The sequence below is a fragment of the Mus caroli genome, unplaced genomic scaffold, assembly GCF_978045245.1.
Source record: "Mus caroli unplaced genomic scaffold, Mus_caroli_1 scaffold_4, whole genome shotgun sequence".
NCBI lineage: Eukaryota > Metazoa > Chordata > Mammalia > Rodentia > Muridae > Mus > Mus caroli.
In genome coordinates this window covers 30,418,485-30,446,348 of record NW_028227259.1, presented here as the reverse complement: position 1 = coordinate 30,446,348, position 27,864 = coordinate 30,418,485, and the positions used below count along the sequence as shown (strand labels likewise).

The 27,864-nt window shown below is 40.1% G+C and overlaps 1 protein-coding gene and 1 non-coding gene across 2 annotated transcripts; both read right to left on the bottom strand.

Moving 5' to 3' along the window:
- Positions 1-4,504: 4,504 nt before the first annotated feature.
- Positions 4,505-27,174, bottom strand: LOC147005114 (uncharacterized). Its single transcript, XM_085836216.1, is given in 6 exon segments — positions 4,505-4,585; positions 4,587-7,542; positions 10,395-10,490; positions 11,075-11,126; positions 11,744-11,768; positions 26,989-27,174. Coding segments are annotated over 6 exon segments (3,297 nt in total). The 5' UTR covers positions 27,124-27,174; the 3' UTR covers positions 4,505-4,552.
- LOC147005115 (U6 spliceosomal RNA) lies at positions 17,055-17,161 on the bottom strand. Its single transcript, XR_015047058.1, has one exon. It is a non-coding gene; the product is annotated as a U6 spliceosomal RNA (small nuclear RNA).
- Positions 27,175-27,864: the final 690 nt, after the last annotated feature.

The following is a 27,864-nucleotide window of genomic DNA, read 5'->3' as shown; positions in this document are numbered from 1 at the left end:
TTGGACTGGGAGAAAGAACCTGTCCTGAGGGAATGCTGAGACTCAGAAGTCCTAGTAAAATTTTCACATGGTGAAATTTTACTCTGCTCCCTGGAAAGAGAACCTTCCCTAGTGTAAAGTATCCCAGAGTTAGACTCTGATTTCGTCAAGGCAGGAAACCTGGCCCCAGTACATGAGACAGACACATGCTCAGTGACATCCTGGAGTATATTGCTGAGGTTTGAGCTTGTTTTCTTGACTCCCAGTCTACTACCAGAGTATTGCTGTATTATGGAAGATGTGGAGCCCCGTGTCCACATCTTTAAAGGCATTCTTTTCTCATTACTGTGGCATAAAATACGTCTCTGAATATAGTTTTTAACCACTGAAGTCTGAGAAACAGTCCTTGGAACCATCTCTAGCAGGCTTTGAGAAAATTCCATTAGTTCAGCTGGAACCCCAAATAAATTATGAATAGACTGGCAGATGTCCATAGTGGATCCTTCTGGTAAAAATGACTGAGAACAAGGCTTCCTTTCCCTAATGGTTCCCAGGATATTCCCCAGCATTAGCATACTGGAGAGGTATTTCCTAGGTAGTCGCTGCCTACAGACATGACTTTCCCAGACATTCTGTTGTATGCCCAAGAAAGAATGGATAGAGCTTCTTCGAGCCCCTAATCCAGCCTGAAACTCCTCTGATAGTAGTTTGAATGAATATGAAGAATACCTCTGGAATTCCTCCATTTGGCCCTTTTCAATTCCTTCCTTAGATAAGACATTCATACTCCAGATCTCAGGATATGGGTTTCCCTTGGTGTCCCCTGTCTTATCAGAGGGTAGATTTGGAAGGACCAAGGGAAGAACTGAAGATTTTATTATAATAGTGTCTGTGTAGGACTTTGAGGACTGCAAAATTCCCAAACCAAGGTTTTCCATATCAAAATCTCTTAAATCTTTAGGCACCCCAGAACCCTGAAGGTGCCCTAATTCGGTTGTTTTATCAATGCTGGAAAGAAATGGGGTTGAAGGACTGTGTATGAAACAAGATAAGGAATTCTCTACCTGTAATTTTACTGATGTGATCATCTCTGAGTCTTTATTCTGATTTGAATCCTCGATTTTCATTACTTTAGGAGATTCTGGTTTGAGGCCTAGAGATTTTTCAGCCTGAAGCCTTTGTTCATGAGTTAACAATGTAGGTTCCTTAAGGGGGGATGTTTGCTGAAATATTAATTCTGCAGAAGTCACTTGAATATCTGCCTTTGAAGTTAATCCTGCAAGTTTTAACAGTCCTTGAAGATGTGGTCTTGGGTGTAAATTCAAACACTCCTTTATTTTAATACTTGATCTCATGGTGAGTCCTGATGCCACTTCTTCAGATTTTACAATCAGAACCAGTGGTTTGGGATTTAATACAGTCTTTATAATTTGAAAGCCTGGTTGTTGTTTTATTTCTAAAACCTGATGTGTTGGTGCTAGGGTTAATTTATTGGATTGCACATTTTGTAGCCAAAGGCTTGGAGAAAATTCTGAACTTCTCACATCATGTATTCTGGGAGTCAAATCATTGAATTTTGACTTTTGACGGGTACTCTCTGGAATCTTCACAGACTTTACAACTTGAAGTGGTGGTCCAGGAATCTCTTCCACGTTTGCAGAAACTTTGGGGAGGGCAACTGATTGAGGAACTGGAAGGGGTGTCTTTGCAGATTCTGTCACTTGATCTCCTGGCTTTGGATTAATGGCTACAAAGTTTACCATTTGATCCAGTGATTCTATTGGAGTGATGCTTGCACTTTCCAGGCTCAGATTCTGAGGTTCTGTTAGCTTAGCCGCTACCTCTCCTGGCTGCCGTGTACCAAAGGTGAGCTCTACAGAGTCTGTATTTCCCTCAACTTGACTGGTTTGCTTGCATGACAACTCAGAGCATTCTTTTTGCAGCCACAGCATAGAGGCCAAATTTTTAGATTTGGGAATCTGAGTTCCTGGCCCTGGTGTTATTCTTGAAACAAAATCTGGGATGTGACAGAATGGCCTTGGTGTTGATACTACAGATTGTTCCCTTTGAGATCTTTTCTTAGAGCCCACCCCCAGAGGTCCTAAGTCTTGAGGACATGGCCTTGGAGATTTTTCTACAAATCCAGGCTCTCTATTTACTGGCTTTGGAGTCATTCTAAGAAATTCTTTCCCTGGCTGTATTGTTTCACAAGTCACCTCTATCCTGTCTGCAACATGACTCTTGACATTGAGGGCCATTCTCTCAGATTCTGTAACTTCTTTTATGTGTAACTCCTTGAAATCTTGAAATTGAGGCCATGACCAAGAATGTAACTCAGGAGTTTCTGGGACCTGGTTTAGTTCTGAGGATTTTGAATCTTGATCACTTAGTGTTGGAGTCAGATCAAAATATTCTGGTACTTGAAGATCTAGCTTCAGGGGCATCTCTAGTGATTCTATGACTTTATGTGTTGGGTTGGAGCTCAACCTCACAGATTTCTCCATCATTTCTTTGTTTTTATGTCCCAACTCTTTAGTCATTTCTAAAGATCCCACATCTTGATAAGTTGGTGGTGAAGTAAAATTCAATTTAGGGACTTGACACATAGACTTCATGCTCAACCCTGCAAAGTCCACCACCTGTCGCTCTGGTCTATATATGACTTTAGCAGATTTTGTGACAGAATCAATTGTCTGGGGCATTAGGTTCCCAGGTTTCATGTTTTGAAGAATTGACTTTGGTGGTGACTCCACAGATTTTCCTGGTTCTGGCAGAGACACTGATGGCAATTTTACCTGTTTTATACCTTGCCATTTTGGCTCTGAAGTAAATGCCAAAGATTTTGTATTTTGCTGCTGTGATTTCAGTGACAAATTTGAAAATTTGACACTAGTCAGTGCTGGTCCTGCTAAGAGCTTCCTGGTGGACTGTGGTGCCAATACCATCATTGGTTTCTCCTCTGAAGGAAAGAGTTGGCAATTCAGACTTTCCTGTTTGGATCCTATTATCAGCTCCTTAGGGTTTGTATCTTGAAAACATGGCTTTGGTGCAAGGGAAGACATAGGATGTTGTGAACTGTGGCATGGCATCAATTCTGAAGAACTCACACTTTGAGACTGTGGCACTGGGTTCAACTGGACAGTTTGAAGGTTTTGAACACAAGGATCTGGAAAAAACAACTTATTGCTCAAGTCGTTCAGACCACAGCTAGTTGTCAGTTCTACAGCACTTTTACAAAACGATATTTGTGTGCTCCTGGCTGGAAACTTTCTATCTTCAGGTGGTGACCTTGGTAAAGCCACAGAATTCACACCATTTGACTGAGGCCTCAAACTTAATATAGGTTGTGCACTTTGCTGCCATGACCCATGCTGGTTCTTCAAAAGTGGGTTCTTTTGAAACTTTGCCCCTGGCATTAAGTTAGATGAACCCACACCTTGAGAAGGTGATCTAGAGTTTAACAGAACAGATTTTGTACTTTGAGACTCTGAGTCAGGGGTCAACTCAAAGGACTTTATGCTTTGCAACTGTGGCCCTGAACTGGGCTTTACAGAACTTATGCACTGAGGTTTTGACTCAGGATTAAACCCAGAAGAATTCATATCTTGACTTTGTGGACCAGGGTTGTATTCCATAGGTGCTATACCCAAATTGTTTGACCCTGGAGTTAATTCAGACTTCATATCTTTCAAGTGTTGTTGTTGAAGTTTTGGAGCTTGTAAATGTGGCCCAGGGTTGTAGCCAATAGAATTTACAGACTGAGATTCTTGACTTAGAGTACATGCAGAAGAATTTATATCTTGCAAATGTATTCTAGTATTGCACCAAACAGGATTTACACACAGAATTTGTGGTGATGGAAATGTACAAAAATTCATACCTTGAAAAAGTGGCCCAAGATTATACCTATTAGAATTTTCACACAGAGGATTTTGCCCTGCAGTGTATACAAAAGAATTTACTCCTTGGATCCCTTGTGTTTGGCTACAGTTACCTGTTTGGAGCTTATCAGGTTTTACACTTTGAACAACTGGAGCAGTAGCAAATTCAAATGAGGTTGCACCTTTGAATTGTAAGTTAGAGTTCATTTCATCTGTGGGTTTCATATTTGCAGGTTTTGATTTTGTTTTGGCTAAAGTTACAGGTTTCACACTTTGCTGTTTCAAACATAGGGTGATCACAGGTTCCCTATCTTGTGTTTGTGGCTGTGAAGTCAGTTCCTTGGGTTTTACACCTTGCAATTGAGGCCCTTGAAAAACCTCCTTAGACTTCTCTTGAAACAGCATCCTTGGTACAAAAGTCACATGACTCTCCTCTTGCTTCTTTGGTTCAAGTTTCAAGTCCATGGCATTTACATCTTGAACATGTGTACCACAGGCCAACCCCTTGTTTTTCAAATCTTGAATTCTTGAACCTGGAATCAACTTCACAGACTTCATATCTCCTCTCAGTGAACTACTTGGGGATTCCACAGTAGATTTTATCCTCTTGAGACACTCTTCTACAGTTACGTTCACAGGTTTCCTATCTTCTATTTTTGGCCTTGAAGGAAGTAACCTATGTTTTAAACCCTTCAAGCTGGCGCCTGGAGGCAGCTCCTCAACTTTCCTATCTCCTGCCTGCATCCCTGGGGTTGACAGCATAGATTTAACATGCTCCAGCTCTGACTTTGATTTTAACTTTGTAGATGTAATGTCTCCCAAATGTAGCCCTGGTGTTAATTCCACAGATGTCAGAGCTTCTTGCTTTGAGACTGTGTTCTTCTCCACAGGTTTTATATGTCCCAAAAGTTGCCCTTCTATTAATTCAGAAGATGCTCTGCCTTGGGTCTCTGGTCTTCTGATCAACTCAGAATGATCTGCATTTCCTAAGTGTCTCCCAGGAGCCAATTTCATTGTTTCCACCATTTGCATCTGTGACTCAGATAACATTTTATAAGACATTTTGTCTTCAAAGCTTGGTACTTGATTCCTTGTGACATATTTTACATCATGAAATGGGGACTCTTGTCCTATCAATTCTGGCTTCATCCCCTGCCTCTCTGGCTGTGTTGCCAACTCAAAATTTTTTACACATTCTAAATGTGGCCCTGAGTTTAGCTCTGAAGTTTCCACACCTTGAAGTGGAGTTCCTCGTATTACATCCAAAAATTTGACATCTTGAAGCCATGGCCCTGAGTTAAAACTCACTTGCCTTGTATCCTGTAGCCCTGCAGTCATCATCTTTGCTAATTTGGGGTCATGCATCCCTAACTCTAGAGTCATAGAACTTCCACTATCACACATCAATCCTGAGATTTGCTCCCCAAATTTGACCTCTTGAAGTCTCGGTCTTGAAACCAGCTCAGAAAATTTGGTATATTGTTCTTGAAGTCCTGTGCTGACATCCTCAGATATCGCATGTGGATGCTGTAGTTCAGTGGCTTGTGTTATAAATTTCATGTTGTGAAACTCTGATCCTTGTGTAGGCAGAGCAAGCTTCCTATCTTTGAACTTTGGCTCTTGGCTTAATGGCCAAAATGATTCTGGCATAAGTCCCTGAGATGTCCTCTCTTGAAGCGGAAAACCTTTTATTAACTGTGTATATTTGAAGCCAGGGTGCTTAGGTTTTGACATCAAATCAAAAAATCTCACATCTTGCAAACATGGTCCTAGATTTACTTCAGTAGATTTCCCATGTTGTAGATGTGGTTCTAGAATCTTTGGCCCTGGAATAGCACCAGAAGACCTGATTTCTTGTACTGGGAAATATGATATTGCTTCATCAGATTTTAAATTATAATATGAGGAGCCCGAGATAGAATTTGCTGGATTTTCCCCTTGAAGAAGTTGCCCTTGATATAACTTTGGAAATCTGACACTTTGCAGGTGTGGCCCTGGAATCAATGGTGATTTGACAACTAGCGGCTCTTGGCCCAGATTCAAATCCACGGATTTCACAGTTGGAATCTGTGTCCCCTCAACCAACTCCTTTGGCAATAAACTCTGGAGCTCTGGCTCTGGTTTTGCCTTTTCAGGATCTACCACTCCTAGAGATGACTGTTGTACTAAATCCACAGATAACTCACCTTGTGACTCTAGTCCTGTATCTATTTGCATAGACTTTACATTGTGGAGCTGTGGCCCTGGGATCACATCTATAATATGTGGTGTGGGTCCTGTAGTTAACTCTATAGGTTCTACAACTAGTCCAGATGGTTCAGAGGTTTTTTCTGCCAGTGACTCTGATTCCTCAATTTGCACTCTTTGTTCTAGATTCAACCTCTGAGATCCCATTTCTGAATATGATTCTACAATGGTCCCCTCGGTATGATCAACTTCAGGCAATGTCAATTCGGTGCTTACTGTGAATTCATACAGACTCATTTCTGATGGGTTAGTAATCTTTGGTTCACTTGCTTGATGCTCAGGATTTACTAAGTTTTTGGATTCAATTACCGGATTTGATGACTTGGGAGGTATACTCACTGTATGAGCTTGGTTTGATGGCTGTGATAAGTCACTCTTATCTTTTGATTTCCCCACAGGGTCTGTTACCTCTGAATGTGAATCTGGGATTATTCCCATTGAATCCATAACCTGAAGCAATGCCATCGGAGTGACCTTTATTCTGTCTGTGGCTGAACATGGTGGCTTGGGTGTCAGCTTTGCCTTAGTTCCTTGTGCCTTATGTGACTTTATCCTTTCTTCTGGAAGACCTAGGACCCTCTGCTCTGTATTCAGCTCTAACACGTGCTTTGGATCCTTTTTCTGTAAAGTGGTTTCTACCTGAATTGCATTAACTTCTACATTTCTGGAAGATGGTGTGTCCATTGATATAACTAAAGGATTGTATCTAATGATTTGGTGCTCATTCTCAGATGCTAACTGCTTGTTGGAGGTAAGTGGCCATGACATTCTGGTTTCTGTCCTATTTACTTCAGAATTGTCCCCGATGTTCACATGTAGATGAATCGATGGGACACCTGAAGATCTGTTGGTACTTGGCTCGGTGCTCTGAGGGATGGGTGTAGGTAACTGAGTGTGGGGGATCTCTTGTTCAGGAACTCCTTGTACATCCATCAGATGATTGAGTGTTTTCCATGACTTCTTCACAGGCAGAGGTACCACTTGTTTCTGCAGAGTAGAAACCTTCTGAGACATATTTCCTTGCAGCTCTCTTCTGACTAACGGATCTAGGGATTGTAAATTAGAGCTAATAAAAGAGCCATTAGCTTGTAAGGGAGGAAATTCAGCAAAATTCTGGAAAAGTTCTGACTTCTCAGTGTCGGTCAGCTGGAAGGTAGACAGTGGTATGCTTTGGTTCCTGGACTTGGGCAATTCCTTTACCAGGGAATCAGGGACAATATTGCCCTGGATTTTCCAAGTTGTTCTTTCAGGAAAGATTGGAAGATAAGACAGGATCGAGCTGTTGGAGGATTCAGAGGACATGCTGTAGTCAGTAGAACGTTTCCAATTTTTACAGTAACGGCAATGTGGGACACTCACATGAGCCACAGTGTCAGAGATGGAGGAAGAAGATGTACCATGGGATTCTGGTAAATCCGGTTCCAAAAGTGTTGCTCTGAAAACAAAGAGAGTTTTCTTTTCATTTTCTTTTGAATCAGTAGTGGGAAAATTAGGACAAAGGAAGACAGTGGTAATTCCAAGTCCAAAATATTTTTGGCTAAAAGGAGGTGAGGGTGGAAAAGGGATGCCATTCACAAGCATCAGTTACTTCTGTAAAGAATCCCTCTACCAAAGCTCAAGTCTAAGTGGATCAAAGAACCCCACATAAAACCAGAGACACTGAAATTTATAGAGGAGAAAGTGGGGAAAATCCTCGAATATATGGGAACAGGGGAAATGTTCCTAAACAGAACAGCAATGGCCTGTGCATTAAGATCAAGAATCGACAAATACGACCTCATAAAATTGCAAAGCTTCTGTAGGGCAAAAGATATTGTTAGTAAGACAAAAAGGCCACCAACAGATTGGGAAAGAATTTTTACCAATCCTAAGTCTGATAGGGGACTAATATCCAATATATACAAAGAGCTCAAGAAGCTGAACTTCAGAAATTCAAATAACCGCATTAAAAAATGGGGTACAGAGCTAAACAAAGAATTCTCAACTGAGGAATACCAAATAGCTGAGAAGCACTTGAAAAAATGTTCAACATCCTTAATCATCAGGGAAATGCAAATCAAAACAACCCTGAGAGTCTACCTCACACCAGTCAGAATGGCTAGGATCAAAAATTCAGGTGACAGCAGATGCTGGCAACGATGTGGAGAAAGAGGAACACTCCTCCATTGCTGGTGGGATTGAAAGCTGGTACAACCATTCTGGAAATCAGTCTGACTGTTCCTCAGAAAACTGGACATAGTACTACCGGTTGATCCAGCAATACCTCTCCTGGGCATATACCCAGAAGGTGTTCCAACTGCTAATAAGGACACATGCTCCACTATGTTCATAGCAGCCTTATTTATAATAGCCAGAAGCTGGAAAAAACCAGATGTCCCTCAACAGAGGAATGGATACAGAAAATGTGTTACATTTACACAATGGAGTACTACTCAGCTATTAAAAGCAATGAATTTATGAAATTCTTTGGCAAATGGACGTATCTGGAGGATATCATCCTGAGTGAGGTAACCCAATCACAAAAGAAGTCACTTGATATGCACTCACTGATAAGTGGATATGAGCCCAGAAACTTAGAATACCCAAGATACAATTTACAAAACACAAGATAATTAAGAAAAAGGAAGACCAACGTGTGGATACTTCATTCCTCCCTAGAATAATAAAATATCCATGGAAGGAGTTGCAGAGACAAAGTTTGGAGCTAAGATGAAAGGATTGACCATCCAGAGACTGCCCCACCCAGGGTTCCATCCCATAATCAGCCACCAAACGCAGACACTACTGCATATGTCAGCAAGATTTTTGCTGAAAGGACCCTGATATAGCTGTCTCCTGTGAGGATTTGCCAGTGCCTGGCAAATACAGAAGTGAATGCTCACAGTCATCTATAGGATGGAACAAACAGGGTCCCCAATGTAGGAGCTAGAGAAAGTGCCCAAGAGCTGAAGGGGTCTGCAACCCTATAGGTGGAACATTATGAACTAACCAGTACACCCAGAGCTCATATCTCTAGCTGCATGCGTAGCAGAAGATGGCCTAGTCGGCCATTATTGGGAAGAGAGTCCCCTTGGTCTAGCAAACTTTATATGCCCAAGTACAGGGGACGCCAGAGCCAAGAAGTGGGAGTGAGTGGGTAGGGCAGCAGGGTGGGGGGGCATATGGGACTTTTGGGATAGCATTTGAAATGTAAATGAAGAAAATATCTAATAAAAAATAATAAAAAAAAGAATCCCTCTACCAGGAGCAAGGGAGATGAGCCAGTGAAGTGAACAGCACACAGATAGAGAAGCTGGGCCCTATCCTGAGAGCAAACATGATAATATGAGCAAGCACATGGTGCCCCAGTGCTAGACAAGTACATCCCTGGGGATCACTGGCCAGTCAAGGCTAATTAGTGAGTCTCTCACTGAGGGACTTTATTTCAAAAACAAGATGGATAGATCCAAGGAATGATACCTAAGATTTACACACACACACATACATACACACACACACACACACACACACACACACACACACAGAGAGAGAGAAACAGAGAGAGAGAGAGAGAGAGAGAGAGAGAGAGAGAGAGAGTTCCCATTAAAGTTGCCATTAAGCTGGGTGACCTGAGTTCAGTTCAGACCCTAAGATCCGCATGTTACAGAACTGACTCCTGTGGTTTGCCCTCTGACATCTGCATACATGTGTTACACATGTGCATGTGTTAAAAATAAATATATTTCTGGACGTGGTGGCACATGCCTTTAATCCAGCACTTGGGAGGCAGAGGCAGGCGGATTTCTGAGTTCGAGGCCAGCCTGGTCTACAAAGGGAGTTCCAGGACAGCCAGGGCTAGACAGAGAAACCCTGACTCAAAAAAACAAAAATAAATAAATAAATAAATAAATAAATAAATAAATAAAATTTTATCTAAAAAAAAAAAAAAGAAACCAACATCACTGCTTTGGGAGTTAGAGATATGGGTCAGTAGTTAGGAGCAGTGTCTGCTCTTCCCGAAGACTCAGATGTGATTCTCAGCACCCACATAGTGGTTCACAAACATCAGGAACCCCAGAACCAGGAGATCATGTATTCTATTCTGACCTCTGCGGGTACCAGACAGGCATGTGGTACACAGATATAGGTGTGTGCAAAAGACTCTTACACAGAAAAATATAAATAAATCTAAAAAAAAACTTCCTTATGACTCAATTTTTTTCTTTTCTCTCTGCCTTTACTGTTCTTCCTTCCTTTCTTTTATTTTAATATTTCTCTACCCCCTACCCAGAAACTATGTTTACTGACCTTGCATTTTCCAGATGTTGGAAGATATTTTGAAAGCTCTTCTCCATTGACCATAATATATAGTACTCTCTGGAGCCCATAGGAAGGCCTGAAATACTGAACACATTAGGATAGGTCAATGGAACTGAAGTGATATCAAAGTATCACTAAGCTATCCAATATGAATAGAAAGTTAGTTTAGAAACGAGACAATTGCTCTCATAGTAAATGAAGTAAAACTACCAGGTATTTATACTTCTAGCACTTACAATTAAAGTGATGTCTTAGTTGGGTTTCTATTGCTGTGATGAAACACCGTGACCATTATCTGCTTGCAGGTAAAGGGTTAGTTTCACCTTCCAATTTTCAAGCCATACTCCATTGCAGAGGGAATTCAGGGTAGGAACTCAGGGCAGGATCCATGAGGCAGGAGCTGACACATGGGCTCTGCTTACGGGTTAGCTTTCATAGCTTGCTCACCCTGCCTTCTTATGTCACCTGCGACCACCAGCCTGGGGTGGCATCACCACAGTGAGCTGGATGTTCCCACATCAATCATCAATTAAGGAAATGAATCACAGGCTTGCCCACAAGACAATCTGGAAGGAGCAATTGAGGGTCCCTCTATCAAAATGACTCGAGCTTGTATCAAGTTGTCGTGAAAGTGTCAGTAGCACAGTCTGAAGACAGACTCCACTTACCTAAGGAGATCATCTTCCACAAATTTCATTCTGGAGTCGTCCATTTGTGAAACTGGTAATAGAAGTAAAGAAACTATTTAGCATAGTGACTACTGATATCGTCCAACAGAACCCCCTTCATGTAACAATCATGAGGGCAAAAATGGAGTCATGCCAGCCATGTAGGTAATTAGTGGCACAGCACAGCTATCAACATATTAAAAGTCCATGCTCTCTGCTGTCCCCATCATGGACCAGAAGTGCCCCCATTAGAAACATGGGAATGGGAACGTAGCCGAGGGAGACACAGAGATCCTGATACATCTTTTCCTGTAAAGATGTCTACCTTTGATCCATAGTAGAGGAATAAAGGTAACAGACCTCCCTTGTCAAACTCTTGGTAGCTATTCTTTGTCCATTCTCCTGACCCACCCAGTTTCTTTCCCATATTTTGGGCTTTCCATGAAAATATAAGGACACAGAAGCTTGGGGAAAAGGGACAGTGGAGGAGCTATGGAGCTGTTTCCATGACTTTGGAAGTGAAGATGTTAGAAAGATGGTAACTCTAGTCACAGCCTCTTTTTCAGCTTTCTTCCACATTCTGTCAAAGACCAGAGTCTTAAAGCAGAAAGATACACTAGCTGATATCATCAGCCTTCAGCTAACAATAAGGGATAGAGTCATTCTGACCTGTGGGTTCCTTGATCTCTTCAGCCTAGAGAAAAATACATATACAAAAATAGCAAGTTAGGTTTATGTTATAGATTGGAGATTTTATTGACAATACATCTTACCTTACACATGGGATATTGACATGTTTTATATCAGGTATCAACTAAGCTATCTTCTATAATCATATCACTAGTTACTAATTTTTTTTGAATAATTCATTAAATATAATAAGGAAACTGCAAAATGGCTCTGCAGGCAAAGGTGCTTGATACCAAGCCTGAGGACCTGGGTTCCACCTCAGGAGCTCTCCTAGTAAAAGGAGTGAAGCAGTTTCCATAAGTTCTCCCACATACCTCCACATTTGCAAATGCATATACACACTCATTTAAAAAAATTACGGGTGTGTGTGTGTGTGTGTAGTACATACTGAGGCATAGAGAAGTAGAAGACAACCTGCAATTGTCAGTTCCTTCCATCTACCTTGAAGGTCATAGGAGTTAAATATTGGTTCCAAAGCTTGGCAACGTTATGTGATTACGTGTTTTTTTTTTAATTTTTAATATTTTTTATTACATATTTTCCTCAATTACATTTCCAATGCTATCCCAAAAGTCCCGCATAGTGCCCCCCCCCACTTCCCTACCCACCCATTCCCATTCTTTTGGCCCTGGCATTCCCCTATATTGGGGCATATAAAGTTTGCAAGTCCAATGGGCCTCTCTTTCCAGTGATGGCCGACGAGGCCATCTTTCGATACATATGCAGCTAGAGACAAGAGCTCCAGGGTACTGGTTAGTTCATCATGTTGTTCCAACTATAGGGTTGCAGATCCCTTTAGCTCCTTGGGTACTTTCTCTAGCTTCTCCATTGGGAGCCCTGTGATACATCCAATAGCTGACTGTGAGCATCCACTCCTGTGTTTGCTAGACCCCTGCATAGTCTCACAAGAGACAGCTATCTTTGGGTCCTTTCAGCAAAATCTTGCTAGTGTTGCAATGGTGTCCGCGTTTAGAAGCTGATTATGGGATGGATCCCTGGATACGGCAGTCTCTAGATGGTCCATCCTTTCATCACAGCTCCAAACTTTGTCTCTGTAACTCCTTCCATGGGTGTTTTGTTCCCAATTCTAAGAAGGGGCACAGTGTCCACACTTTGGTCTTCATTATTCTTGAGTTTTATGCGTTTAGCAATTTGTATCTTATATCTTGGGTATCCTAAGTTTTGGGCTAATATCCACTTATCAGTGAATACATATTATGTGAGTTCCTTTGTGATTGTGTTACCTCACTCAAGATGATGCCCTCCAGGTCCATCCATTTGGCTAGGAATTTCATAAATTCATTCTTTTTAATAGCTGAGTAGCACTCCATTGTGTAAATGTACCATAATTTCTGTAACCATTCCTCTGTTGAGGGACATCTGGGTTCTTTCCAGCTTCTGGCTATTATAAATAGGGCTGCTTTGAACATAGTGGAGCATGTGTCCTTCTTACCGGTTGGGACATCTTCTGGATATATGCCCAGGAGAGGTATTGCTGGATCCTCCGGTAGTACTATGTCCAATTTTCTGAGGAACCGCCAGACTGATTTCCAGAGTGGTTGTATAAGCTTGCAATCCCACCAACAATGGAGGAGTGTTCCTCTTTCTCCACATCCTCACCAGCATCTGCTGTCACCTGAATTTTTGATCTTAGCCATTCTGACTGGTGTGAGGTGGAATCTCAGGGTTGTTTTGATTTGCATTTCCCTGATGATTAAGGATGTTGAACATTTTTTCAGGTGCTTCTCTGCCATTCGGTATTCCTCAGGTGAGAATTCTTTGTTCAGTTCTGAGCCCCATTTTTTAATGGGGTTATTTGACTTTCTGGAGTCCACCTTCTTGAGTTCTTTATATATATTGGATATTAGTCCCTTATCTGATTTAGGATAGGTAAAGATCCTTTCCCAATCTGTTGGTGGTTTTTTTGTCTTATTGATGGTGTCTTTTGCCTTGCAGAAGCTTTGCAGTTTCATGAGGTCCCACTTGTCAATTCTCAATCTTACAGCACAAGCCATTGCTGTTCTATTCAAGAATTTTTCCCCTGTGCCCATATCTTCAAGGCTTTTCCCCACTTTCTCCTCTATAAGTTTCAGTGTCTCTGGTTTTATGTGAAGTTCCTTGATCCACTTAGACTTGACCTTAGTACAAGGAGATAGGAATGGATCAATTCGCATTCTTCTACATGTTAACAACCAGTTGTGCCAGCACAATTTGTTGAAAATGCTGTCTTTCTTCCACTGGATGTTTTTAGCTCCCTTGTCAAAGATCAAGTGACCATAGGTGTGTGGGTTGATTTCTGGGTCTTCAATTCTATTCCATTGGTCTATTTGTCTGTCACTATACCAATACCATGCAGTTTTTATCACAATTGCTCTGTAGTAAAGCTTTAGGTCCGGCATGGTGATTCCACCAGAGGTTCTTTTATCCTTGGGAAGAGTTTTTGCTATCCTAGGTTTTTTGTTATTCCAGATGAATTTGCAGATTGCACTTTCTAATTCGTTGAAGAATTGAGTTGGAATTTTGATGGGGATTGCATTGAATCTGTAGATTGCTTTTGTCAAGATAGCCATTTTTACAATGTTGATCCTGCCAATCCATGAGCATGGGAGATCTTTCCATCTTCTGAGATCTTCTATAATTTCTTTCTTCAGAGACTTGAAGTTTTTATTATACAGATCTTTCACTTCCTTAGTTAGAGTCACGCCAAGATATTTTATATTATTTGTGACTATTGAGAAGGGTGTTGTTTCCCTAATTTCTTTCTCAGCCTGTTTATTCTTTGTGTAGAGAAAGGCCATTGATTTGTTTGAGTTAATTTTATATCCAGCTACTTCACCGAAGCTGTTTATCAGGCTTAGGAGTTCTCTGGTGGAATTTTTAGGGTCACTTATATATACTATCATATCATCTGCAAAAAGTGATATTTTGACTTCATCTTTTCCAATTTTTATCCCTTTGATCTCCTTTTGTTGTCGAATTGCTCTGGCTAGGACTTCAAGTACAATGTTGAATAGGTATGGAGAAAGTGGACAGCCTTGTCTAGTCCCTGATTTTAGAGGGATTGCTTCAAGCTTCTGACCATTTACTTTGATGTTGGCTACTGGTTTGCTGTAGATTGCTTTTATCATGTTTAGGTATGGGCCTTGAATTCCTGATCTTTCCAAGACTTTTATCATGAATGGGTGTTGGATCTTGTCAAATGCTTTTTCCGCATCTAAGGAGATGACCATGTGGTTTTTGTCTTTGAGTTTGTTTATATATTGGATTACGTTGATGGATTTCCGTATATTGAACCATCCCTGCATCCCTGGGATGAAACCTACTTGGTCAGGATGGATGATTGTTTTGATGTGTTCTTGGATTCGGTTAGCAAGAACCTTATTGAGGATTTTTGCATCAATATTCATAAGGGATATTGGTCTGAAGTTTTCTATCTTTGTTGGGTCTTTTTGTGGTTTAGGTATCAGAGTAATTGTGGCTTCATAGAATGAGTTGGGTAGAGTACCTTCTGTTTCTATTTTGTGGAATAGTTTGTGAAGAACTGGGATTAGATCTTCTTTGAAGGTCTGATAGAACTCTGCACTAAACCCATCTGGTCCTGGGCTTTTTTTAGTTGGGAGACTATTAATGACTGCTTCTATTTCTTTGGGGGATATAGGGCTGTTTAGATCATTAACCTGATCTTGATTCAACGTTGGTACCTGTTATCTGTCTAGGAACTTCTCCATTTCATCCAGGTTCTCCAGTTTTGTTGAGTATAGCCTTTGGTAGAAGGATCTGATGGTGTTTTGGATGTCTTCAGGATCTGTTGTTATGTCTCCTTTTTCATTTCTGATTTTGTTAATTAGGATGCTTTCCCTGTGCCCTCTAGTGAGTCTGGCTAAGGGTTTATCTATCTTGTTGATTTTCTCAAAGAACCAGCTCCTTGATTGGTTGATTCTTTGAATAGTTTTTCTTGTTTCCACTTGGTTGATTTCACCCCTGAGTTTGATTATTTCCTGCCGTCTACTCCTCTTGGGTGAATTTGCTTCCTTTTGTTCTAGTGCTTTTAGGTGTGTTGTCAAGCTGCTAATGTGTGCTCTCTCTAGTTTCCTTTTGGAGGCACTCAGAGCTATGAGTTTTCCTCTTAGAAATGCTTTCATTGCGTCCCATAAGTTTGGGTATGTTGTGGCTTCATTTTCATTGAACTCTAAAAAGTCCTTAATTTCTTTCTTTATTCCTTCCTTGACCAAGGTATCATTGAGAAGAGTGTTGTTCAGTTTCCACGTGAAGGTTGGCTTTCTATTATTTATTTTGTTATTGAAGATCAGTCTTAGTCCATGGTGATCTGATAGGATGCATGGGACAATTTCAATATTTTTGTATCTGTTGAGGCCTGTTTTGTGACCAATTATGTGGTCAATTTTGGAGAAGGTACCATGAGGTGCTGAGAAGAAGGTATATCCTTTTGTTTTAGGATAGAATGTTCTGTAGATATCTGCCAGATCCATTTGATTCATAATTTCTCTTAGTTTCTCTGTGTCCCTGTTTAGTTTCTGTTTCCATGATCTGTCCATTGGTGAAAGTGGTGTGTTGAAGTCTCCCACTATTATTGTATGAGGTGCAATGTGTGCTTTGAGATTTACTAAAGTTTCTTTAATGAATGTGGCTGCCTTTGTATTTGGAGCATAGATATTCAGGATTGATAGTTCCTCTTGGAGGATTTTACCTTTGATGAGTATGAAGTGTCCCTCCCTGTCTTTTTTAATGACTTTGGGTTGGAAGTCAATCTTATCAGATATTAGAATGGCTACTCCAGCTTGTTTCTTCATGCCATTTGCTTGGAAAATTGTTTTCCAGCCTTTCATTCTGAGGTAGTGTCTATCCTTTTCTTTGAGATGAGTTTCCTGTAAGCAGCAAAATGTTGGGTCTTGTTTGTGTAGCCAGTTTGTTAGTCTATGTCTTTTTATCGGGGAGTTGAGTCCATTGATATTAAGAGATATTAAGGAAAAGTAATTGTTGTTTCCTGTTATTTTTGTTGTTAAAGTTGGCATTCTGTTCTTGTGGCTGTCTTCTTTTAGGTTTGTTGAGGGATTACCTTCTTGTTGTTTCTAGGGTGTGGTTCATGTCCTTGTATTGGTTTTTTCCCTGTTATTATCCTTTGAAGAGCTGGATTCGTGGAGAGATAATGTGTGAATTTGGTTTTGTCGTGGAATACTTTGTTTTCTCCATCTATGTTAATTGAGAGTTTGGCTGGGTATAGTAGCCTGGGCTGGAATTTGTGTTCTTTTAGTGTCTGTATAACATCTGTAAAAATATGGTACGCTTCACGAATTTGCTTGTCATCCTTGTGCAGGGGCCATGCTAATCTTCTCTTTATCATTCCAATTTTAGTATATGTGCTGCCGAAGCAAGCACGATTACGTGTTTTTTTAAAAACTAAGTTCTAGATTACTGTGTGGCATACTGAGCCTAACAATAAATATGAACCCTGTACTCTAGAGACATGCATTAGTAAGGAAAACAGCCACCTAAACAATAAGATATCACGTGGGAACCAGCAAAATGGCTCAGTAGGTTCGGATGCCTGTTGCCAAACAGGTGATGGATTGAACAAAACCATCCAAGATCTTAAAAGGGAAGTAGGAACAATTAACAAACCCCAAAGGGAGACAATTCTGGAGATAGAAACCCTAGGAAAGAAATCAGGAACCATAGATGCGAACATCAGCAACAGAATACAAGAGATGGAAGAGAGAAACACAGGTGCAGAAGATTCCATAGAGACCAAAGACACAAAAATCAAAGAAAATGCAAAATGTAAAAAGGTCCTAACTCAAAACATTCAGGAAATCCAGGACACAATGAGAAGACCAAACTTACGAATAATAGGAGTAGATGAAAATGAAGACTTTCAACTTAAAGGGCCAGTAAATATCTTCAACAAAATTATAGAAGAAAACTTTCCTAACCTAAAGAAAGAGATGCTCATGAATATACAAGAAGCCTACAGAACTCCAAATAGACTGGACCAGAAAAGATATTCCTCCTGACACATAGTAAGCAGAACATCAAATGCACTAAATAAGAATAGAATATTAAAAGCAGTAAGTGAAAAAGGTCAAGTAACATATAAAGGCAGACTTATTAGAATTACATCAGACTTCTAACCAGAGTATGAAAGCCAGAAGATCCTGGACAGATGTTATATAGACCCTTTGAGAATACAAATGCCAGCCCAGGCTACTATACACAGAAAAACTCTCAATTACTATAGATGGAGGAAACCAAGATACTTCATGACAAGACAAAATTCACATAGTATCTTTCCATGAAACCAGCCCTTCAAAGGATAATAAAGGGAAAACAACAACACAAGGATGGAAATGATGCCCTAGAAAAAGCAAGAAAGTAATCCTTCTACAAATCTAAAAGAAGACAGCTGTAAGAACAGAATCCCAACTCTAACAACATAAATAACAGGAAGCAACAATTACTTTTCTTTAATTTCTCTTAATATCAATGGACTCAATTCCCCAATAAAAAGACATAGGCTAACAGACTGACTACACAAACAGGACCCAACATTTTGCTGCTTACAGGAAACCCACTTCAGGGAAAAAGATAGACACTACCTCAGAGGGAAAGGCTGGAAAACAATTTTCCAAGCAAATAGTCCCAAGAAACTAGCTAGAGTAGCCATTCTAATATTGAGTAAAATTGACTTCCAAACCAAAGTTATCAAAAAAGACAAGGAGGGGCACTTCATACTCATCAAAGGTAAAATCTTCCAAGATGTCTCTCAATTCTGAATATCTATGCTCCAAATGCAAGGGCATCCACATTCATTAAAGAAACTTTAGTAAAGCTCAAAGCACACACTGCACCTAACACAATAATACTGGGAGACTTCAACACCCCACTCTCATCAATGGACAGATCCTGGAAACAAAAACTAAACAGAGGCACATGGACACTAACAGGAGTTATAAAACAAGTAGATTTAGCAGATATCTACAGAACATTTTATCCTAAAACAAAAAGATATACCTTCTTCTCAGCACCTCATGGTACCTTCTAGAAACTTACCATATAATTAATCACAAAACAGGCCTCAACAGATACAAAAATATTAAAATGATGCCATGCATCCTATCAGATCACCACAGACTAAGTCTGATCGTCAATAACAACATAAATAATAGAAAGCCAACATTCACGTGGAAGCTGAACAACACTCTACTCAATGTTACCTTGATCAAGGAAGAAATAAAGAAATTAAAGACTTCTTAAAGTTTAATGAAAATGAATCCACAACATACCTAAACTTATGGGACACAATGAAGGCAGTCCTAAGAGGAAAACTTATAGCCCTGAGTGGCTCCAAAACAAACTAGAGAGAGCATACACTTGCAGCTTCACAGAACACCAAAAAACTATAGAAGAAAAGGAAGCAAATACACCCAAGAGGAGCAGACAGCAGGAAATAAGCTCAGGGCTGAAATCAACCAAGTGGAAACAAAAAGAACTATTCAAAGAATCAACCAAACCAAGAGCAGCTTCTTTGAGAAAATCAACAAGATAGATAAACCGTTAGCCAGACTAACTAGAGGGCACAGGAACAGTATCCTAATTAACAAAATCAGAAATGAAAAGGGAGACATAACAACAGAATATGAGGAAATTCAAAACATCATCAGATCCTACAAAAGGTATACTCAACAAAACTAAAAAAAACTGGATAAAATGGACAAATTTCTAGACAGATAACAGGTACCAAAATTAAATCAGGATCAGATTAATGATCTCAACAATCCCATTTCCCCCAAAGAAATAGAAGCAGTCATTTATAGTCTCCCAAACAAAAACAGCCCAGGACCAGATGGGTTTAGTGTTCTATCAGACCTTCAAAGAAGACCTAATTCCAATTCTCCTCAAACGATTCCACTAAATAGAAACAGGAGGTACTCTACCCAATTCATTCTATACAGCCACAATTACTCTGATACCTAAACCACACAAAGACCCAATAAAGAAAGTGAACTTCAGACCAATTTCCCTTATGAATATCGATGCAAAAATACTCAATAAAATACTCGCTAACCCAATCCAAGAACACATCAAAATGATCATCCATCATGATCAAGTAGGCTTCATCCCAGGAATGCAGGGATGGTTTAATATGTGGAAATCCATCAATGTAATCCACTATATAAACAAACTCAAAGACAAAAACCACATGATCATCTCCTTAGATGCTGAGAAAGCATTTGACAAAATCCAACACCCCTTCATGATAAAAGTCTTAGAAAGGTAAGGAATTAAAGGCCCATACCTAAACATCATAAAAGCAATATACAGCAAACCAGTAGCCAACATCAAATTAAATGGAGAGAAACTTGAAGCAATCCCACTTCAAGGCTGCCAACTTTCTCCCTACCTATTCAATATAGTACTTGAAGTCCTAGTCAGAACAATTAGACAACAAAAGGAGATTTAGGGGATACAAATTGGAAAGGAAGAAGTCAAAATATCACTATTTGCAGATGATAAGATAGTATATATAAGTGAATCTAAAAATTCCACCAGGGAACTCTTAAGCCTGATAAAAAGATTCAGTGAACTAGCTGGATATAAAATTAACTCAAACAAATCAGTGGTCTTTCTCTATACAAAGGATAAACAAGGGTGAAAAGAAATTAGGGAAAAAACAGCCTTCACAACAGTCACAAATAATATAAAATACCTAGGTGTGACTCTAACTAAGGAAGTGAAAGATCTGCATGACAAGAACTTCAAGACTCTGAAGAAAGAATTAGAAGAAGATCTCAGAAGATGGAAATATCTCCCATGCTCATGGATTGGCAGGATTAATAGAGTCAAAATGGCTATCTTGCCGAAAGCAATCTACAGATTCAATGTATTCCCATCAAAATTCCAACTCAATTCTTCACTGAGAAAGGGTAATTTGCAAATTCATCTGGAATAACAAAACACCTAGGATAGCAAAAACTATTCTCAACAACAAAAGAACCTCTGGGGGAATCACCTTGCCTGACCTCAAGCTGTACAACAGAGCAATCGTGATAAAATCTGCATGGTACTGGTACAGTGACAGACAGATCAATGGAATAGAATTGAAGACCCAGATATGAACCCACACACCTATGGTCACTTGATCTTTGGCAAGGGAGGTAAAACCATCCAGTGGAAAAAGGACAGCATTCTCAACAAATGGTGCAGGCACAACTGTCAGTAATCAGGTAGAAGAATGCAAATTGATCCATTCTTATTTACTTGTACAAAGCTCAAGTCTAAATGGACCAAAGAACTCCACATAAAACCAGAGACACTGCAAGTTATAGAGGAGAAGTGGGGGAAAGCCTCAAAATAAGGGCACAGAGGGAAAATTCCTGAACAAAACAGCAATGGCTTGTGCTGTAAGATAGAGAATCGACAAATGGGACCTCATGAAATTGCAAAGCTTCTGTAAGGCAAAAGACAAAAGGCCGCCAGGCAGTGGTGGCCCACACCTTTAATCCCAGCTCTTGGGAGGTAGAGGCAGGCAATTTCTAAATCGAGGAAAGCCAGGTCTACAGAGTGAGTCCAGGACAGCCAGGGCTGAGAAACAGAGAAACCCTGTCTCAAAAAACCAAAACAACAACAACAACAACAAAAAAGACCAAAAGGCCTAAATCAGATAGGGGACTAATATCTATATATAATATCTATATCTATCTATCTATCTATCTATCTATCTATCTATCTATCTATCTATCTATCTATCTATCTATCTATCTATAGAGAGAGAACTCAAGAAGATGGACTGCAGAAAATAGCCTGATTAAAAATGGGGTACAGAGCTAAACAAAGAATTCTCAACTGAGGAATACCAAATAGCTGAGAAGCACTTGAAAAAAATGTTCAACATCCTTAATCATCAGGGAAATGCAAATCAAAACAACCCTGAGATTCCACCTCACACCAGTCAGAATGGCTAAGATCAAAACTTCAGGTGACAGCAGATGCTGGCGAGAATGTGGAGAAAGAGGGACACTCCTCTATTTCTGTTGGGATTGCAAGCTTGTACAACCATTCTGGAAATCAGTCTGTCGGTTCCTCAGAAAATTGGACATAGTACTACCAGAAGATCCTGCAATACCTTTCCTGGGCACATACCCAGAAGATTTTCCAACTTGTAATAAGGACACATGCTCCACTATGTTCATAGCAGCCTTATTTATAATAGCAAGAAGCTGGAAAGAATCCAGATGTCCCTCAACAGAGGAATGGATACAGAAAATGTGGTACATTTACACAACGGAGTACTACTCAGCTATTAAAAACAATGAATTTATGAAATTCTTAGGATGGATCTGGAGGACATCATCCTGAGTGAGGTAACCTAAGCACAAAAGAACACACATGATATGCACTCACTGATAAGCAGATATTAACCCAGAAATTTAGACTATCCAAGATACAATTTGCAAAACACATGAAACTCAAGAAAGATCATGCCCCAGTATAGGGGAATGCCAGGGCCAGGAATCAGGAGTGGGTGGCTTGGGGAGCAGGGCGGTTGGGGAGAGTATAGGGGGCTTTGAGGATAGCATTTGAAATGTAAAGGAAGAAAATGTATAATAAAAAAGAAAATATTAATAAAATATTTACCAAAAAAAAAAAAAAAAGAACAAGGAAGACCAAAGTGTGGATACTTCGTTCCTTCTTAGAATTGTTAAAAAAAATATCCATGGAAAGAGTTACAGAGACAAAGTTCAGAGCTGAGATGGAAGAAAGGACCATCCGGAGACTGCCCCACTCAGGGATCCATCCCATATACAACCACCAAACCCAGACACTATTGCATATGCCACCAAAATTTTGCTCACAGGATCCTGATATAGCTATCTCTTGTGAGGCTATGCCAGTTCCTGGCAAATACAGAAGTGGATGCTCACAGTCATCTATTGGATGGAACACAGGGCCCCTAAAGAAGGAGCTAGAGAAAGTACCCAAGGAGCTGAAACTGTCTGTAACCCTATGGGAGGATCAACAATATGAAGTAACCAGTACTCTCACAGAGCTGTGTCTCTAGTTGCATATATAGCAGAGGATGGCCTAGTTGGCCATAAATGGGAGGAGATGCTCTTGGTCTTGTGAAGATCATATGCCCCAGTACAAGGGAATGTCGGGGATAAGAAACAGGAGTGGGTGGGTTTTGGAGCAGGGTGGCAGGGAGGGTATAGGGGACTTTTAGGATAGCATTTGAAATGTAAATGAAGAAAATACCTAATAAAAATAGGAAAAAAAGAAAGTTAGATAGATGAAAAGAAAGAACGAAAGGAAGAATGAAAGGAAGAAAGAAAGAAAATCACAGACAGACAGACAGAAGTTAAATAGGTAAATAGAAAAAGTAAAATGTCAAGCCAACCCAGACATTCTATACTTCCTGATGATTATCATCTTCTATGAAATATGGCCTCCTTTCCCATCAGAAAACAAATTCTGGTAAATCTTAGATCCAACTTCCTCCTGATTCATGTTCATGTACTTGTGATCGGCTTATTTATGAAGGGAAGAGGTTTATTTGACTTCATGGTTCTGGAAGCCTAAAAGCCTAGTGCTAGCATGTCCTTAGCTCTGGATGGGGTCTCTGCATAGCTTCAGCTTAGAGCAGAGGCAGAAGAACCAGTGGATGGATGTGTAAGACAACGAGATTCCAACTCCTGTGGCAGCTAACCTGGTCCTCAGAGAGGAAGGAGCCATGCCTGCAAGACCTTACCCAGTCTAGAAAGAGAACAATTAGTCTCTCTTGAAGGTTACACTTTTCCAATCCTGCTCCCCTGGCAAATGCATTTATAGAAGAGTTTTGGAGAAATCCCAACTCACAGGAAGTACCAGAGGCAGCAGAATGTGTCAAATCACGTGAAGGGGGTGTTATATTTTTTCCTAATTAAAATTGTATGCATGTATACAATAAAATATAACCATACTCTCCTACCCTCCATGCTTTTCCCACACCCCCCACAAATGTCCACCTTCCAATTTCATGTTTTATTTGTTTCTTTGATAATCCTCTAAGCCCAGCTAGCACTACCCTTATATACATGACTACCCATCATGGGTATTTGATCAACAAAATGTTGACTGTGAAATCTAGAGATATGACACTTTTTTCTACTACATAAATGGAACAAATAGAAGGGAAAATGAGAGAATCTGTAGACTAAAGGAGTCAAGAAACATGGCGTTTAATCTCAACATGTGATATTGAATCCTGCTAAATAATAATTCATGTCACTACATGACTACTGGAATTTAAACACAGATGTGTGTGTGTGAGGTATTAAGGAACTGTTCACATTTTGTTGTTACATTTTACATGTAGTAATGATATTATAATAATCCATCGTTCTTGTTCTTTTTTTCCTTGCAGAGTGGAGGCAGAAACTCAAACTCTATGCACTAAAATATTTATCATGAAATTATCTGTGGTTTGTTTTAAATAATGTAGCAAGGGATGAAAGAGAGTGACAGGCAGTGAGGAGTCATCAGACAAACTTTTCTTCCCTGATATTGAGAATAGGTCATAGTGCCTTGCATATGCTAGGTGCATTACCAATTATATGTGCCTTTGATTTGCCTGAAATTGTCCTTAATAAAAATCAAAGAAAAATGGACCAGAGATGTAGTTCAGTATTAGAGTGCTTTGCCTAGCATGAGAAATGACTTGAATTTGATCCCCAACTAATACACACACACACACACACACACACACACACACACACACACACACACATTTCTTGCTATAGCTTCAAAACTCTCTGTAATTAAAACTATATATTGGAGCCAGCTAGATGGCTCAATGAACATTGATGTTAAGTCTGACCACCTGAGTTCTATCCTTCTATCCCTACATACTTCGAGATTCTCTCTCTCTCTCTCTCTCTCTCTCTCTCTCTCTCTCTCTCTCTCTCTCTCTCTCTCTCTCTCTTTCCATCCTTCCCTCCCTCCCTCCCTTCATCTCTCTTTCCTTGACTTCCACTTCCTTTTCTGTATCTTTCTCTCATAATCATACACGAATAAAATGTATGACAAACTTTATATAATGAGAGCTAAATGTTACTGAAATTCCAATACAGCTAGAAAGAAGACTCCGTTGTTATCAGCGCATTTTGCTCTTGCAGAAGTCTTGCGTTCAGTCCCCAGTATCCATCTCAGACAGCTCACAATCACCTGTGACTTCAGTTCCAATGGTTTGACAACCTCTTCTGGATTCCTAGGGTGTGCACACACACACAGACACACACACACACACAGACACACAGACACACACACACACAAATAAATAAAATCAATATATTTGAGAGAAAATCAAAATAAATGAAACAAAGATATCCATGAATTGAAGATTCTTTTCTTAGCATGTCAATTATCTTTCATCTGAAACATAAATTCCATGTGAATCTCAATCAAAACCTCAAATAAACAATTAGCATGGCACTTCAGATTTCTGGTTGGATGCAGGGTGCAATGGCATGCAGATGGAATCCCTGCAGGCAGCAACCTGACCCAGAATGGTCACAAATTTGAGGCCAACCTGGGATCCATAGTGACATCAAAGCTAGCTTGGATCCTGAGACTCTATCTCTTTGTTTTAATTTTTTTAATGATTTATTTTTATTTTATGGGTACAAGTATTTTCCCTGCGTGAGAACATGAGTGTGTGTGTGTGTGTGTGTGTGTGTGTGTGTGTGTGTGTGTTCAGTTTGTATTAGTGTCTAAGTGGCTCACTCATCTTACCCTTCTGCTCTACTAGAGAGACTAAATAGCTAACTAGAACTTGGGAAGGGCTTCAATTCCTACCTCACAGCATCCACAGAAAGTAACTTGATATGAATCTTAGATGTAAATATGAAATTAAAGAATTCCTATGTGCTATCTAATATCTATACTTAGCAGAGAACTCCTGTTTGTAATATTCAATGAGGTCTTTCAAATCACTGTATAAAGCAGTAACTACCCAACCATTAGGACAACCAAGTGACATGGCTCAGAAGGTAAAGACACTTGCCGTCCAAGCCTGGTGACCTGAGCTCAGAACCAACATAGAGATAAAAGAATAGAAGAAACTCCACAAAATTCTCCTCTGACCTCCACATGTGAACAATGCCAAATGCATCAACACATCCAGACAGGCATGCACATACACAAATTAAAAGTGCACAGATGAATTGAATAGGCAGTTTACATGAGAATTTCCAAATGGATAGAAAATGTGAGAAGTTGCTCACCATTTCTAGTCATGGGGGAATGAACATGGAACCACAAGGAGATATAACACACTCACTGGAATGACTTAAAAGAAAAAAAGGTGGGCATGTCAAGTCTGGGCAAGATGACAGGACTATGGGGAGGCAGACACTCATGGTCTACTCACAGGAGAGGAAACTCAGAAAAGAGGCATGGCCTACTAACATTAACCATGGGCATCATGTCTGCAAATAATTCCTCTTCTATTGGAAATAAAAATCCACACCAACAAAGTTGCCACTTGCAATTGATGTCCCAAGATCTTCATTGTTTTGTCATATATGAGTATAAATCTTTCTTTGCAAAGTGAACTCCCTTGGCTTTCTGCCTCCCACATGATGGACAATATCCCTGCCCCTCTTAACTCTTATCACATGATTTCCCCCAAAGTTCTATGTATGTCAGTCTGAATGTCTCCCTTCAGCTAAAGTTCCTGGGCAGCACTTATTCAATATCTCATCCACCCTTCCTCAGTGTCTTTTTAATATGATCCTAAAGCTACTACTAATATTACCACCACCTCCTCCTCTTGACTTCCCCCTCCTTGTTCTACTTTTTCTTTTTCATTCCTCTTCTTTTTTCTTCTTTCTTTCCCTCTTCTTTAATTTCTTCCCTCTTCCTCTTCCCTTCTTGGCTTTTATGAGACAGTAGTCCTTGCTCTCCTGGATCTCACTATGTGTAACAGGATGACTTTGAACTCACAGAGATCCTCCTGCCTCTGCCTCCCAAGTTGACATAAAAGGTGTGCTCCACCATGTCCGGCCTAAAGCTTGAAATGAATTAAGAGAAAGACATCTATGGGAATTGTATCAACTCCCCCTACCCACAGCTCATTCCCTCAGATGGCCCAGAGGCTAAGCGTTTATACAAACCTATAGGGGCCCAGCACAGAGAGAAGTGGGATTTGAGAGAGAATGGCTGTCACATACCTCTGTCTTGGCTGCCACCTGTGTCCAACTCCAATACCTAGAAAAAAACACCCAGATGCTACCAACCAAGAAAGTAAGTAGAATAAGGCTGAACTTGTCCAGCAGTGGGATACCTAGGACACAAAATGGGTCCATTATTCAATCCCAACTAAACTAACTTAACTCAACAACAACTCAACTCAACTCAACTCAACTCAACTCTCAACTCAACTCTCAACTCAACTCTCAACTCAAGAGTCTCTGTCTCCAGAGTTTCTCCACATGACATCACAATAGCTACTTCAAGGTAAGGCCAGTCATTGTACATTCCAGCCAATGACCTTCCCTGGGGTTGCTCCTGGCTCTCAGAGCCCTTATATCCCAAATCTCAGGGAAGAATCCATCTATAAATCTCCTGAGTTTCAGCTTGACAAAGTGTCAATAAGGAAGGAGTGATGAGGCAAAGTTTCAAAGTCCTCCAAAGTGGCTTGTTCAGAGTCACCTTCTCTGGAGCTGGCCACTGTTCTAAGTTTTGATTAGGTCCCATGCCATACATTTCAAACTGCAGGTTAGAAAGCAGAGTCAAGCAGAGTCAGAGAGAGTTAGAACAGTTGGAATGGGAGCCCTCATACACTATGAGGTGCTTGGTTTTCTAAGTCCACAGGTCTCCATTTTCCCTAGTTGTTGTTGATCTGGGATGCATCAAATCGAGTAGTAGAAACACCTTATCCTAGGACCTACTGTCTGACTGCCAAGTTATTTATACTTTTTATTTTGGAGTAACCACAGAAGCTGCAATAATAGAACAGTAAATACCACTTACCCTTTCTCACCTATCCTTAATATCTCTTTTTAAAAATGTATTTTATGTTGAAGTATATTTTGCCTGTATGTATG